At 42.5% G+C, this 12,500-nt stretch overlaps 1 protein-coding gene across 27 annotated transcripts in view; it reads left to right on the forward strand.

The window, feature by feature from the left end:
• The window catches only part of baz (par-3 family cell polarity regulator), a 334,387-nt gene that overhangs the window by 310,508 nt on the left and 11,379 nt on the right, over nt 1–12,500 (forward strand). For 13 of the 27 annotated variants that reach the window (XM_070127051.1, XM_070127040.1, XM_027356536.2 and 10 more), the window contains 21 exons: nt 279–430; nt 610–810; nt 931–1,052; nt 1,178–1,407; nt 1,531–1,773; nt 2,290–2,331; nt 2,793–2,895; nt 3,034–3,242; nt 3,359–3,592; nt 3,704–3,814; nt 3,953–4,125; nt 4,268–4,354; nt 4,478–4,606; nt 4,884–4,975; nt 5,863–6,309; nt 7,021–7,194; nt 7,970–8,058; nt 8,333–8,471; nt 9,259–9,445; nt 9,585–9,792; nt 9,944–10,102. In XM_070127051.1, the coding sequence (XP_069983152.1) occupies nt 279–430; nt 610–810; nt 931–1,052; nt 1,178–1,407; nt 1,531–1,773; nt 2,290–2,331; nt 2,793–2,895; nt 3,034–3,242; nt 3,359–3,592; nt 3,704–3,814; nt 3,953–4,125; nt 4,268–4,354; nt 4,478–4,606; nt 4,884–4,975; nt 5,863–6,309; nt 7,021–7,194; nt 7,970–8,058; nt 8,333–8,471; nt 9,259–9,445; nt 9,585–9,792; nt 9,944–10,102 (3,531 nt within the window). Of the gene's footprint in view, nt 1–278; nt 431–609; nt 811–930; nt 1,053–1,177; nt 1,408–1,530; nt 1,774–2,289; nt 2,332–2,792; nt 2,896–3,033; nt 3,243–3,358; nt 3,593–3,703; nt 3,815–3,952; nt 4,126–4,267; nt 4,355–4,477; nt 4,607–4,883; nt 4,976–5,862; nt 6,310–7,020; nt 7,195–7,969; nt 8,059–8,332; nt 8,472–9,258; nt 9,446–9,584; nt 9,793–9,943; nt 10,103–10,996; nt 11,075–12,500 lie in introns of all 27 variants that reach the window. The other 14 variants (XM_070127043.1, XM_027356547.2, XM_070127042.1 and 11 more) reach the window with 11 other exon arrangements.

Genomic DNA, 12,500 nt, shown 5'->3' on the forward strand with positions numbered 1-12,500 from the left:
TAGTTGCAGCGCTTCTAGATACTCGTTTTTCATTTTTCTGCCTCTTTGTTTGTTTTTTCAGTTTCTTGTCTCTTTCCTTTTTGGTTTTCTTTTTGGTTTGGTTGTAGGACATGCGAGGGATTTACATTTCCTCAAAGGCTCATCAGAGTTTTGGAATGTTAAAAGATGGAAATGCAATTTATATTACATTTTCCGATTTGCTACCTGGTACCCTATTGAAGATTGATAAGCGTCGTCTTTAAGAATCTCAGTTTGATGATGGCTTTGCTTCCGCGCAGGTCCTGTCCGACAACCCGGCGATGGCGCGGTGGGCGGACGCGGCGGACCGAGTGGTGGGCGCGAGCGAGGGCAGGCGGCGGGAGCCCCTGGGAGGGTCAGCCTCGTCCCCCATGCACTCCAGGGACCCCTCGCATGACGAGGCCGCCAACAGGTCGGTTCTCTTCTGGAGGTGCACGGGGTCGAGCTCAGCTCTCTCCTACGGCTTTCTCTCCGAAGAATCTGTAAAACAGATTGGATATATATTGTTAACTTAGCAGAAATCACGTGATATTCACACACTGGAACTCGAAAGTACGGAACCCAAAGCAATTTCTTGGTGTGGCTTTGCAGCATCCTCGTGGTCCTGAGCAACGACCGGGGCCCGCTGGGCATCCACGTGATCCCGAGCACGGACGTCACGGGGCACGACCAGGGGCTGCTGGTCGAGGGCGTGGAGCCGGGCGGACGGATCGCCCGCGACGGCAGGATCGAGGTCCACGACAGGATCATCGAGATCAACGGGAAGCCGCTCAATAATATTACTTTCCAAAAGTAAGGAGCGCGACTTTGGTTGCACGGACGGTGTAAAGACGAGCGTGCTTTTTTAGAAGTTTTATGAGCAGAAAAAAGACTTGGTTTGATTTCAGTTTTTATTGATTGTTTTTCCTTCAGGGCTCAAGAAATTTTCAAAGACGCCATGTTAACGCCAGAACTACGACTGCGTGTTGTCAAAGGCCAGAGGCAGGAGTGGTACGCGGGGCAGGCCGCGGAATTGGTCGAAGGAGAGGAAAAACGTGAGGACATCCGTCAGTCTTTTGTGTTAGTTGTTTGTCAGAAAGAAAGTGGTCATATTCCAGCTTCATTTAGTGGAAGGAAACCGTAGGAACGGAATTGATTTTCTTATCTTTTACGGTTGCAGTCGTCGGAGGTGCTAAGGTCGCTAGCGTCATGTCCACGAGGAAGGTTCCTCCGGCGTCGCTCTCCTCGCGAACGCAGACCGTGATCCTGCAGAGCAACACGCGCAAAATCGGACGCAGACTGAACGTGCACCTCACCAAGGGCCAGCACGGCCTCGGCTTCTCGATAACCACAAGAGACAACCCCGCCGGGGGAGAGGCTCCCATTTACATAAAAAATATATTGCCAAAGGTATGTTTTTTGTTTTGTTTTGTTTTTTGGTTAGGGGTCGTCATTTGATTGTATATATGTTTGTAATTTTGAACTGGCGATAGATGCTTAGAGTGTGAGTGTGACCTTGGCTCCCCTTTCCAGGGAGCGGCCATCGAGGACGGGAACCTTCGAATCGGCGACCGTCTGCTGGAGGTGAACGGCGTGGAGGTGACGGGGCGCAGTCAGTCGGAGGTCGCCGCCCTCCTGCGGGAGATCCCCATCGGAGGGGCGGCTACGCTGGCGGTCTCTCGGCAGGACCAGCGCAACGGCGATGCGGCTTCGGGGACGGCCGACTCAACGCCGGAGACCGAAAAGCCTGCGAGTCCGAAGCTGCCGAGACAGTTGGTGAGTGGGCTTGGGTTCAGGTCGTCGCGGGGCCGGCTTGCCTTGCGCGCGCTTTTGTTTTTTTGTCCTTTTTAATGCTGTTATAGCTGCACTTTTTCATTTAGTCACACTGCACTGCTTAGCTCGGCGCTTTTCGCACTTTTCCCAAGTCATGGAACCCTTGTTAATTGCCGTCACTTCTTAGATGTTCTAGAAATATACGAATTTTTGGCCTGTTAATGAGTTGGTCTGATTAAAAATTGCCATTCAGACCCAGACACAGTTAACAAGAGAGTCCACCAAAGCCCTTTAATCTGTTGCATTTGCTAATGGAGCCACGTCAGTCATTTTTGACGCCGCGTTGCTCCGTTGTGTGTTTGCCTGGTTTCATAGAAAGTGTGAGCATTCAGTAGTTTAGTCGTATTAAGATGTGTCATTTCCTGTATATTTCTTGGTTCCGAACCAATAGATATTCAGTAAGTGCTAAGGCTTCCGACCTGGACCGAATGTGTTATTGACTTTGACATTTTGTTATAGGTCTCCTACCACCACCAAGACAGTCTCCCCTTCCTCCGCCAGGTATTATGATCTTTCTCCTCCACTCAGGCACTGTTCATAGAGGACAAGGTTGTAGTGAATGGATTTTAGAGTTTTGCGAGTCAGTTGGATGTGGAGGGAGATCGTCATCACAGAGCTTTTTGTGTTCATAACAAATTGCATCTTGTTTTTTATAAGCATTGCCTGATAGATTATTAGTTCGGTGTTTGCAATGTGTATATAGCTTGCATTTTTGTATTTTTTTTCATTCATTTTTTTGTTGGGGTGATATCACGATTTTTGCCAGTTAATGTTTATATTTGTTTTGTTTTTTGTATTAGAGCTAAATAAGCTAAACCAGTTATATCATATTCACAGTTTTTTCAATTCTCTGTTTTTTGTTTTACTATTAGCCATTATTTAAACCAGCATTCAGGTTCTGAACAGAAACTGGGAACGTCACTGCTTCGCCACAAACTAACTACATCTTTGTGTACCAACAGCCGGCGGAGAAAGCAGCGGAGGACAGCCTCATGTTCCCGTGGAAACAAAGAGAAATCCTCATGTTCGAAATCCCAGTGCATGACTCCGAAAGAGCTGGACTGGGTGAGTTTTTCTTTGCTTTTTATATCGGCATGATGAGTCGATTGTGAATTTTAATCCTGTGATATAGGTGAGAGCTTTCTCTAGGCAGGATTTTTAAACATCCTTACTGATCTATCCACATTCCTTTCCCCTTCGTAGGAGTGAGCGTGAAGGGCAAGACGAGCTCGGGCCCGAACGGCTCGGTCGATCTGGGAATCTTCGTGAAGAACGTGATCCACGGCGGGGCCGCCTCGCGCGACGGCCGCCTCTTCCAGAACGACCAGCTCGTCAACATCAACGGGATGTCGCTCCTCGGCAAACCCAACAGCGAGGCCATGAAGACGCTGCGGACAGCGATGCATCAGGAGGTGAGTGTGTGGTGCGTGGCATCAAGGATGGGCGTATGGCGCTGGGAGGGATGGGCGTATACATTTGAATTGTGTGCTGGTGAGACGCAGTGGTTGAGGACTTTTCCTTTCCTCAGGGTCCAACGCCGGGGATCATCTCACTTACGGTGGCCAGGAGGATCGACCACAAGGAGAGGTCGAGCCCCTCATCCAACAACAGGTCAGGTCGGGAGAGCGCCAACAGCCTCCTCACCAACTCGTCTGGCACCGAGACCCTGGGAGGTGCCAAGTCATCGCCCGCAACACCGACCCCCGATCATTCTGGTACTACTGATGCATCTGATACGACGGTCATTTTTAACGACCATAAGGTAAGGAAGTCTCACTCGTTGCATTCCATAATGGAAATGAAGATACAGTCTTTGACTTTTTTTGTTGTTTGATTACATTGTCGGGCTACATAATTTTTTCTTGATTGTCAGTATGAAGGAGATGGCCATGAAATAGATGCCGGTGATTTTGGCCACATTAACCCAGTTATTCAGAGACTCACTGGGAATAACGGAGCCTTAAGAAATGAAAGTTATTATAAGGTAAATTTATCAAGTTTTTATGACAGATATAATAAGCTCACATGAGACAGTCCAAATGAAGAAGTTGTATACATATTGCCTGTTTTTGGACATTTTACTTCATGAATTTGTCTCAAGAAATCTCTTTGTGCACGATAGGCAACACATGACACGTGGAACACGTCCCAGTTGCAGCAGCTGGTGATGCGTGGCGAAAGGGAGTCTGTGGCGGTGGGAGGGCCCGGCCACAACCCCCTTGGGTCGCCGACTGTCAACCTGCCATCCAGAGACACCCTCATTATTCATGACGATGCCGGTAATCATATGTCAAGGTGAGGGTTGGTAGCTTCTAGCTACAATATTCTTAAGAGAAAGCTTTAGTTTCTTGTGGAATGATGAAAATATGATCTTGAAGGTGTGTTTTTCAGTTGATGAGCGTGCTATCATTCACTATCTCCGCTTTTGTGATTACAGAGAAATTTGTCGCTCTGATGGTCCTGGGGCCTCCGCGGGAGGCTACAGTGACCACCCAAGTCAGTCCGACGATGCCTATACAAGCCAGTACGTATTTTTCTCAATATTAATTTGATGAGCAGTTAAACTAAAACTTATCTTTAGAATCTCTTGTTATCATTAAGTAATTGAAGATGTATAACGAGATGCCCTCCTTTTTCCCTATTTCAGAACCTCCCTAGAAGAAAATGCAGCAGGATTTTCTAGGGATCAATTTGGACGGCAAAGCATGTCGGAGAAGCGCCACGCCACCCTAGATGCCAAGAACACCGACACCTATCAGCGTAACAAGAAAGCGAGGTTGGGGAAAGAGCTGGAAAGAACTTGTTTTAGAAATACATTCATCTCATAGTGTTTTAATGATTGTTTGAAATATTAGTTTGAGGTAGATTCTCTAAAAAGTTTTATACTTGGGATTATGAGGTGAGAATTTTGGCAGTACAGCCTTTTTATTATTATTAGGGGCATGAATGATTAATTAGAAGTAAAATTATTTATATAGATTTTCATTACAAAATTCCACCATGATGAGTTTTTCTCCTGAGACCTATAACCACAATACCACTCCCCCAAACAGAGAAGAGCGAGAGAAACAAAGACAGATGATGCTGGCACAAGAGAAGCTGGCCGCAAGTCAGGGCATGGGGATGGGACTTGCTGCTATGGAGGGTAAGTGTTTGCACCGGAACACAAGAATTTTCTTGATGTCCCTTGGTAATTACAACTTTAATTCTTCAGGTGCTCTAAGTTTTAAATTTCTGGGTGATATCTGAAGCCTGTGATTGTTATTTCTCTAAACATGAATTCCTTTTCCCATTAATGTAAAAGAAAGCAAGGTTTAGTCTTGCATTCAGATTTTTTCTCCCTTACATGCATATCTTCCCAATTTGTTAATTTTTGTTACATTCTTTCATAAAGAATATAAACACAATAACAGAAAAAAAAACTTATATGCATATAGTTTTACATAATAGTAGATAACTGTAGACAGTGGTAGTAGTTTCGTATTGAATTTATTAACAACTAGGTTCAGTGTGCATTTGCGTGTAGTTCATATTGTAGTTTTCGAAGGTAGAATTATGAGACATTCTGTCATTTTGCTGAGTCATGTAAAACTATGATGTATTTATGGACAATGTATATCAAGGTATCTTTTATTTCTGAGACTAACTAACTTACAAAATTAATGTATTTGTATCCTTTTGAGTGCTTGTTATATCCTAAAGAAGCTTACCAATTATGCTTTTTTATGAGTCATATGTTTATAGTCTACATATGATATGAATGCATTTGTATTAAAAAAAAATTTTATTATTATTAGCAGGTTCTAAGATAAAGTTAAAAATAACAATTAACTGATATTACATAATTGTAAAATGCATCTTTAAAGTTATGCTGTTACTAGTTGGTCAGCTTCTTAAATGGAAGTCAGTAACAATTAGTCTAGTCTGTTCATGAGTTGATGAGAAAAGACTGCCCTGTCCTCCTTTCTTGAACATGGTGACAGACTGGACTGAATGTTTTTGGCTAACCCTGGTATGGTATCTGTCCTTAAGGTGAAACACGGGAGGAGTTCAAGCCAGGGTCAAGGGAGGTTGGGATTGACCTGCCCACCCAGGATCACCCTTCCTTGAAGGCAAAACAGCCAGAACCCTCAAAGAAATCGAGCCTCAAAACCTCCCAACAAAGTTCAGTTTTAAAGAACCACCATGCTACCCTTGAGATCCCAAGACCCATTCTAAAGCCCTCCCCCAAACTGCGCCAGAAGGCCAACACCCTTGTCAGTGCTAGTCCAAAGGCAAAGTCCAAACAGCAGTATGCAAGGAAGGGGGGTTCTGAGACGCTCGACAGAACTGTGGGAAGGGGGAGCCTCAAGGGGCATTGGTCTGGGTACCCAAGAGGCCCCTTCAGTCCGATCACACGGAGTCTTGAGAGAAATCATAGCAAAGGAAACCAGCGGACCACTTTTGGCCAGGACCTTTCTGCCATGATCTCAAACTGGGGTAACTAACAAGAGTAATGTGGTGCATGTTTTTTGTTTTTTTTTTGCCTCTTGTAGTCTGGATAGTCATTATATGTATTTGTTTTCTTTTCTGTTTTTATCTTAGTTTTGTTTGTATTGTTTTTAGATAATTTTGCACCATGGAGGGACATGCAGGATAACTGGTTTTGGTTGTATGGCTTGATTTATTTTTGCATGGGGTTTGCACTATTTCTTTACTAATTAACTAATTCTCACACCTGACATATATTTGACTTTCTGAATGCAATGCATTACTCTACTTTGTGTTACACTGATGTTTGCAACACACCCTGTTCTGGTATGATTTTTTTTTCACCTGTATGTGCTATGATTTTTCACTGCACTTTTTTATATTGCATATATATGGTATATGTTATAATATGGTATAGCATCAAGACAGACCTCAAGAGCAAGAAGAGAGCTTTACTGAATGTGGATATGAGTGTTTTGAATGGAAATGGATTTGTACATATGAAGATAATATCTTATAATACTATTAATATCTCTCAGCACATGTTTGTCTTGTTATACTCACAGCTTCCCCCAAACCTTTTACCTTTCCTTACCCCCAACCCCCCCACCCCACAAGAGAAGAAAAACATAGCTAGCATCACAGAGATCTCTATGTAAAAATCCAGATAACTAGAAAAAGTACTTACATAAAATCTCTTGGTTTTGTCTTATTGTGTAGCTGCCCGTAACCGAGAGTTATTGAGTCGAGACGCAGCTGTGATGGGGGGGAAGCTGCTGGTCCGGGCCTCGTCGGATGAATCTCTCGCCTCTCAAAATCTCCAGCGCACCAACAGTCACGCACATGAACAACCCTCCTCCTCCTCCTCTCAGCATGAGCACTTGCCACCACAGGGTAAAGGTTGGGGGTTATATTGGGTGCTACAATCTCAAGAGGAATCGTGTTTATTTTTTATCTGGTTTATATATTGTTTGCCCTCTCTCTCTCTCCCTCTTCTCTTTCTCATATGGGTGTTGGATGTCACATTATCATCAATCATCCCTCACTACAAATTCTCTCTTTATTTTTCATTTGATTCTCTGGTAGACCTTTTTCCTCTTGGGGGCTTTTGCAAAGAGAATGGTCTCTTTTTTATATATATTAATGTGTCAAGTTCCAATAAAGAGTTCGTGTTACATGTTTTATCAGAGGTATGTCATCGTCAGTGTAGTTTGTCAGATGAAAGAATAAATGGTAGCAAGATAAATAGTGTCAGTCGCTGAGAATGAATTTGAAGCTTAAACTAATATTTACCAGAAAGTCATTTTGCATGGAGTCTGTGATGCATTAAATGTTTTTGACATTCCCTAACAATTCTTAACAAATTTAGTATCAATACTTTGTACATAGTTCTGCTATTGTTTTAACTGATACTACATAGGAAAAAGAAGATAAGATTTTAAAGTTTGTTTCTTTTGTTGTAAAGTTGTAAAGTTTTCATCCCAATTATAAATGACAACCTGAACATCATTCCATAATATCAACCATAATTTGCTTTCTTGATGCATGACAACAATGCATGTGCACCATGATCAAGTTGTCAGCTGTACAAGGGATTGAGACTTGAATAAATTAAATGTGTCCTTATGCTTCTACCCAAATTCATAAAAATCATATAAATAATCTCCAGATGCCCTTCGGTCACGGCTAGATGTCGGTCCAGGTCTAGGCATGAAGAAGTCTTCAAGCCTTGAGTCCTTGCAGACAATGGTTCAGGAGGTAGGGATGGGTAGATTTTTGTTTATGGTCTCAACGGTACATAACTTTTCTTTGTTTATTTGTTTGAAATTTGTGTGCAAATGTAAATGATGTAGAAGACAGGAAGAGAGCTGTTTTGCTGTTTTTTTTTTTAATGGAAGAAATCATTGATATTAATTATTTTTTATGAGCTTTAGCATCTTGATAGTTTTATTGCCGCAGATACTATAGATTTATTTATTTACATTGTATTTCTTTTCAATAAGACAGAAAATTGATTTTAACCCCTTTCCAGATGGCACTCGAAGAAGAGGGCCATCGCATGGGCTCTGGCAGAGTGCCAAGGGGCCGTGGGTGCAATGAGAGCTTCCGGGCTGCTGTTGACAGGTCTTATGATGTCCCTCTCACCGGTTTAAGAAATAAGATGGAAACTCGTAAGTGTCAGAAGTCTATAAAATGTAAACTATTTTGTATACAGAAGTACAATCATCAGAAGTATATATATATTTGTACAAGTTTGAGAATGTAGTTTGATATATATACTCTCTCTCAGACTGTGATTTGTTGAGGTAGATCCTAAAGTAACACTTCCTAAAAAGTAATGAATCCAAACCTTTCAATGTATGGTAGACTGGTAAAAAAGAGGATAAGTTCTCATTGAAGAGTAGTACAGTCACTGTAATCCAACTCCAAGGGACAATCCTAATAGATTCATGTTTCTCTCCATCTCTACCGCCTTGACTCCTACCCTACTGTGCACCGACACCGACAACCCTACTCATGTTCGTTCGGACCTTTGGCTTGACCTTCTATGACCCGATGGGGCCTGGATGCTCAATGTTCCTTGATCCCATTGGGGATGTGACCTGGAATCACCTGACTGTGGGGCTACTTGTGAATTGTTCATACATTCACCATTTCCTGTGGGTAACACGTGACCAAATTTGTGCATTGCTTGCGTGCAATTTGCCTTTTCCTCTCGACACTTGATGGCGGTGGATCCTGGCACCCCTTCCTACGACTGCTTGACTCCATGTTTTCTTTCCTGATTTTGCGCTGTCTTGTCCTTGGATGTTGCTCTGGTGTTCCTTACTTTTTCCATGCATGTTCCTACTGTTGTGGCAATTGTTGCTTTTCAATGTTTTTTTTTTTTTTTTTTTTTTGCTTCTGCTGATGTGTCTTCTGAATGTTGTGCATTTTCTGTATGCTGATTGCCTTCAGAAGATTTTTTCTCACATGAGGAATATTTTGGATATTTAGTTGCAGAAGAAGAGTCAGAATCCAGTGGCTCTGGCTTCGGCAGAGGCAACAGTCGGCAGTCATCAGTGAATTCTGCTGTCGATGATAAGTATAAGAAAGTTGGCAAAAAGAAGCCAGGAATCTTCAAAGGACTTGGTTCCATGTTCAGGTATTTGAAATGTATGGTGTGAATGAATATTGTGAAATATACGAGTTTATTTTTACATCGGTGAAATAATGAGAGTTTAGATGATATTTTATCATAATAGTACCATGGAATGCATTACTAAAAACCTGTCATTTCATAGATTTGGAAAACACAGAAAGAGTATCGACAATCCCAATGGCCTCACAAGCAAAGGTGATGGGGAGGTTGATCGCTCAGAAGGTCGGACAGAAGTCGACCGTGCAGAGGTTGAGAGGCTGGCAGCTGCAAGACGCCTACAGCAGGAAGAGCACGATCGCATGCAGGAGCAGTACAGGCGCATGATCGAAAACACTGCTCGCAGCAATCAGGTAAAATACTCATTGTCCAATAAATTAGCAAAAGGATCTTCCTTTGTTCAAACTTTTACTTTTTCTGTTTATTTGATAGAAGTTATTTTCCATTATTTATCCAACTGAATGTTCTTCCTGCATATCATTAAGCTTATTCCACAATCAACAGCAGCAACAGCAGCCTCAAATGAGACCAGATGAAGGAGAGCCTTCTCGATCTGAGAGGATGCATCAGTTGCGTGCAGAACACCAGCGTCGCCATGCACAGAGGAACAGAACATATCCTACAGATGACTTAGAAGAACGATATGAAAGTGCGATAAAACAGGTAAGAATAATTGTGGTATAGGGCTTTTTGCATCTTTTTTTAACAGGGTTAATTGACTTCATTACAGAAAAAGATTGCTTATGATGGGCAGTAGCCTTTTTCATGTGTAAGCATTTGCCTGTTTCATGAGCAGTGGCTTCAGAAGTTCTGACTTTTATAAATAAATGTTTTTTCAATGAATTGATTTTTTAAAAAGCTTTCTAAAATGTCTTTAATAAGACATTGTAGTTGCATGAAAAGGGCTTTAGAGGGACAGAAGCAGTTTAATGGTAATTGTCCATGGTTTTTGCAAAATGTGTTGATATTGTCTTACCTTAAATGGAATCTTCTGGTAAAATAAAAATAATGTAGGTACTGGTTCTCTTCTTAAAATTTTGATTGTCCGCTTATATTAACCAACTTAAAAGCCCACTTGAAGACTCACACACTTTCCAGCTATAACAGTTACAAGTATTCTCTTTTTTTTTTTTTTTTTTGTCTGTGTGTCTGTACATCATGAGGTGTAATAATATCAGAAAATTGGGATGCAGTGTAAGAGTGATTGGCATGTCTTATAACTTTTATCATGTTTAAAAGTTACTAATGATTTCTGATGTTGGAGTCCCTTGAAGCTTTTCATGTTTGTGAATGTGAATATGTCCCTTGGCAAAGTCTGTCAGTGCATCATGAATACCAACAAGCCCACAAGCAGTTTCAATAAGGCTTGAGTAATTACAGTTTCCTCTAAACTATTCTTTGGGAGAATCATGTTGATATGAAAGCATTTCTACATTTTTCTCCTTAGTAGATATGGGTTTTGTACCTCAGTCGGTATTTCATGTTACAGAGTCAGATCAGCCTTATAATGTCCAGTTCTGTGCAAGTGTGCAACGCTTTTTCCCAATGATGTTACAGGTGCTCGGAGAGAGTGGGGACTCGGAAGCTGACAAGGCTAACAATAACACGCTTAACTCCACTGACACCAAGCCGCAAGTAATGTCCGAGAACATTGTGCATAGGCGCTCCAAAACTCCCAAACCATCCTCCTCATCCTCTTCCTCTGGCAATTATAACAAAGCAAGAGGTGCAGGGAACCCCAATAGACACTCTTTCCATGGGACGAGTTCTAGATCCAATAGCACAGGTGGCACGGTCAATCGCAACTCATTGTATGTGTCTTGCATCAAACCAGTTGCTGATTCTCCATCCCCTCCTCTGTCTCCCACTTTGCCTAAGCCTGGTCCACCTCCATATGTTCCCCCACCAAACAGATATGTGTATAATGATGCTATCTATTCTAAGCCATGTAAAGAACCTAAGAATACCAGTGAAAAGCCCTTGAATTCTCAACCTCCAAGTTCTGTCAATGATGAAATGCAAGTCAATAACCTTTCCAATTTCATCATTCAGAATTCGCTTTCAAGGAAGCCTCCCCTTCCGCCTAGAAATAGGCCAGTGAATAACAACTACAAACCTCCCTTGCCTCCTTCAAATCCTAAGCCAAAAAACTCTGCTAGTCCTTCTCCAGTGCCAATGAACCAAACGATAACAAACCAAAGCTCTTGCAAGAGTTCTAGTCAATCGTCTGATTTTAGTCAGCTGAACCAAATTAACCCAAACTTTACCTTTTCCTTCTCAAAGTCCATTTCTGGAGCTGTCACTGTTTCTCACTACCCCTCAAGTGACCCTCCTAGTGCAAACCCTCATGGGGATGTCGCAAACAGAAACTTTATCAATCAGAACTTGGGTCAACACAACTCGACTTTTGTGGTGTACAGTTCTAACAATTCATGCAATGGTGGTGGTAACATGGGAATGTCTGGTGATAGTGGTAGCAATAGAATGGTGGCGGCGACATCTGTTAATGGTGGAGGAGCCACTTACCCCAACACGAATGGCAACAACTGCATTCTTAGCACAGCAGCCCCCCTTAGCAGCAATAGCAGCAGCAGCAGTACAGGGAGTAGCAGTGGTGCGCCCCGCACTAACTCCCTCCCGCGCATGGGTGTTAAAGGAAAGGCAGCAGCCATGTCCGCCCGAGGTTCTCCTTGCCCCCCACCTCCACCCCCTCCCAAAGCAGCCCCCAACCCCCTTGCTGCCCTGCGATCTACTGCCATACTAGACAATAGCCTTTTTTGGGTAAGGGTGTGGAACTAATGCACCAGCTTTTTTTGCATGTTGCCTGCTTGTGCATGGGAGTTTGCCTTTGTCTTTCTTCCACCTTTACATTTACTTTATTTTAATGACATTTTCTCCCCTTTTGATTTTGGTACATGACATGTTTGTAAAAAATTATGCTCATTTTCAGATAATGGAAAACTGTATCTGCAGCATGCCAGTTTAAATTAATCAGTTTTCTTCGTCTATTATTGCAGAGTCTCCTTTCATTCTACTTTTGTTTGCACTATGCTGTTATAAC

This window comes from Penaeus vannamei, chromosome 11 (assembly GCF_042767895.1).
Source record: "Penaeus vannamei isolate JL-2024 chromosome 11, ASM4276789v1, whole genome shotgun sequence".
Classification (NCBI taxonomy): domain Eukaryota; kingdom Metazoa; phylum Arthropoda; class Malacostraca; order Decapoda; family Penaeidae; genus Penaeus; species Penaeus vannamei.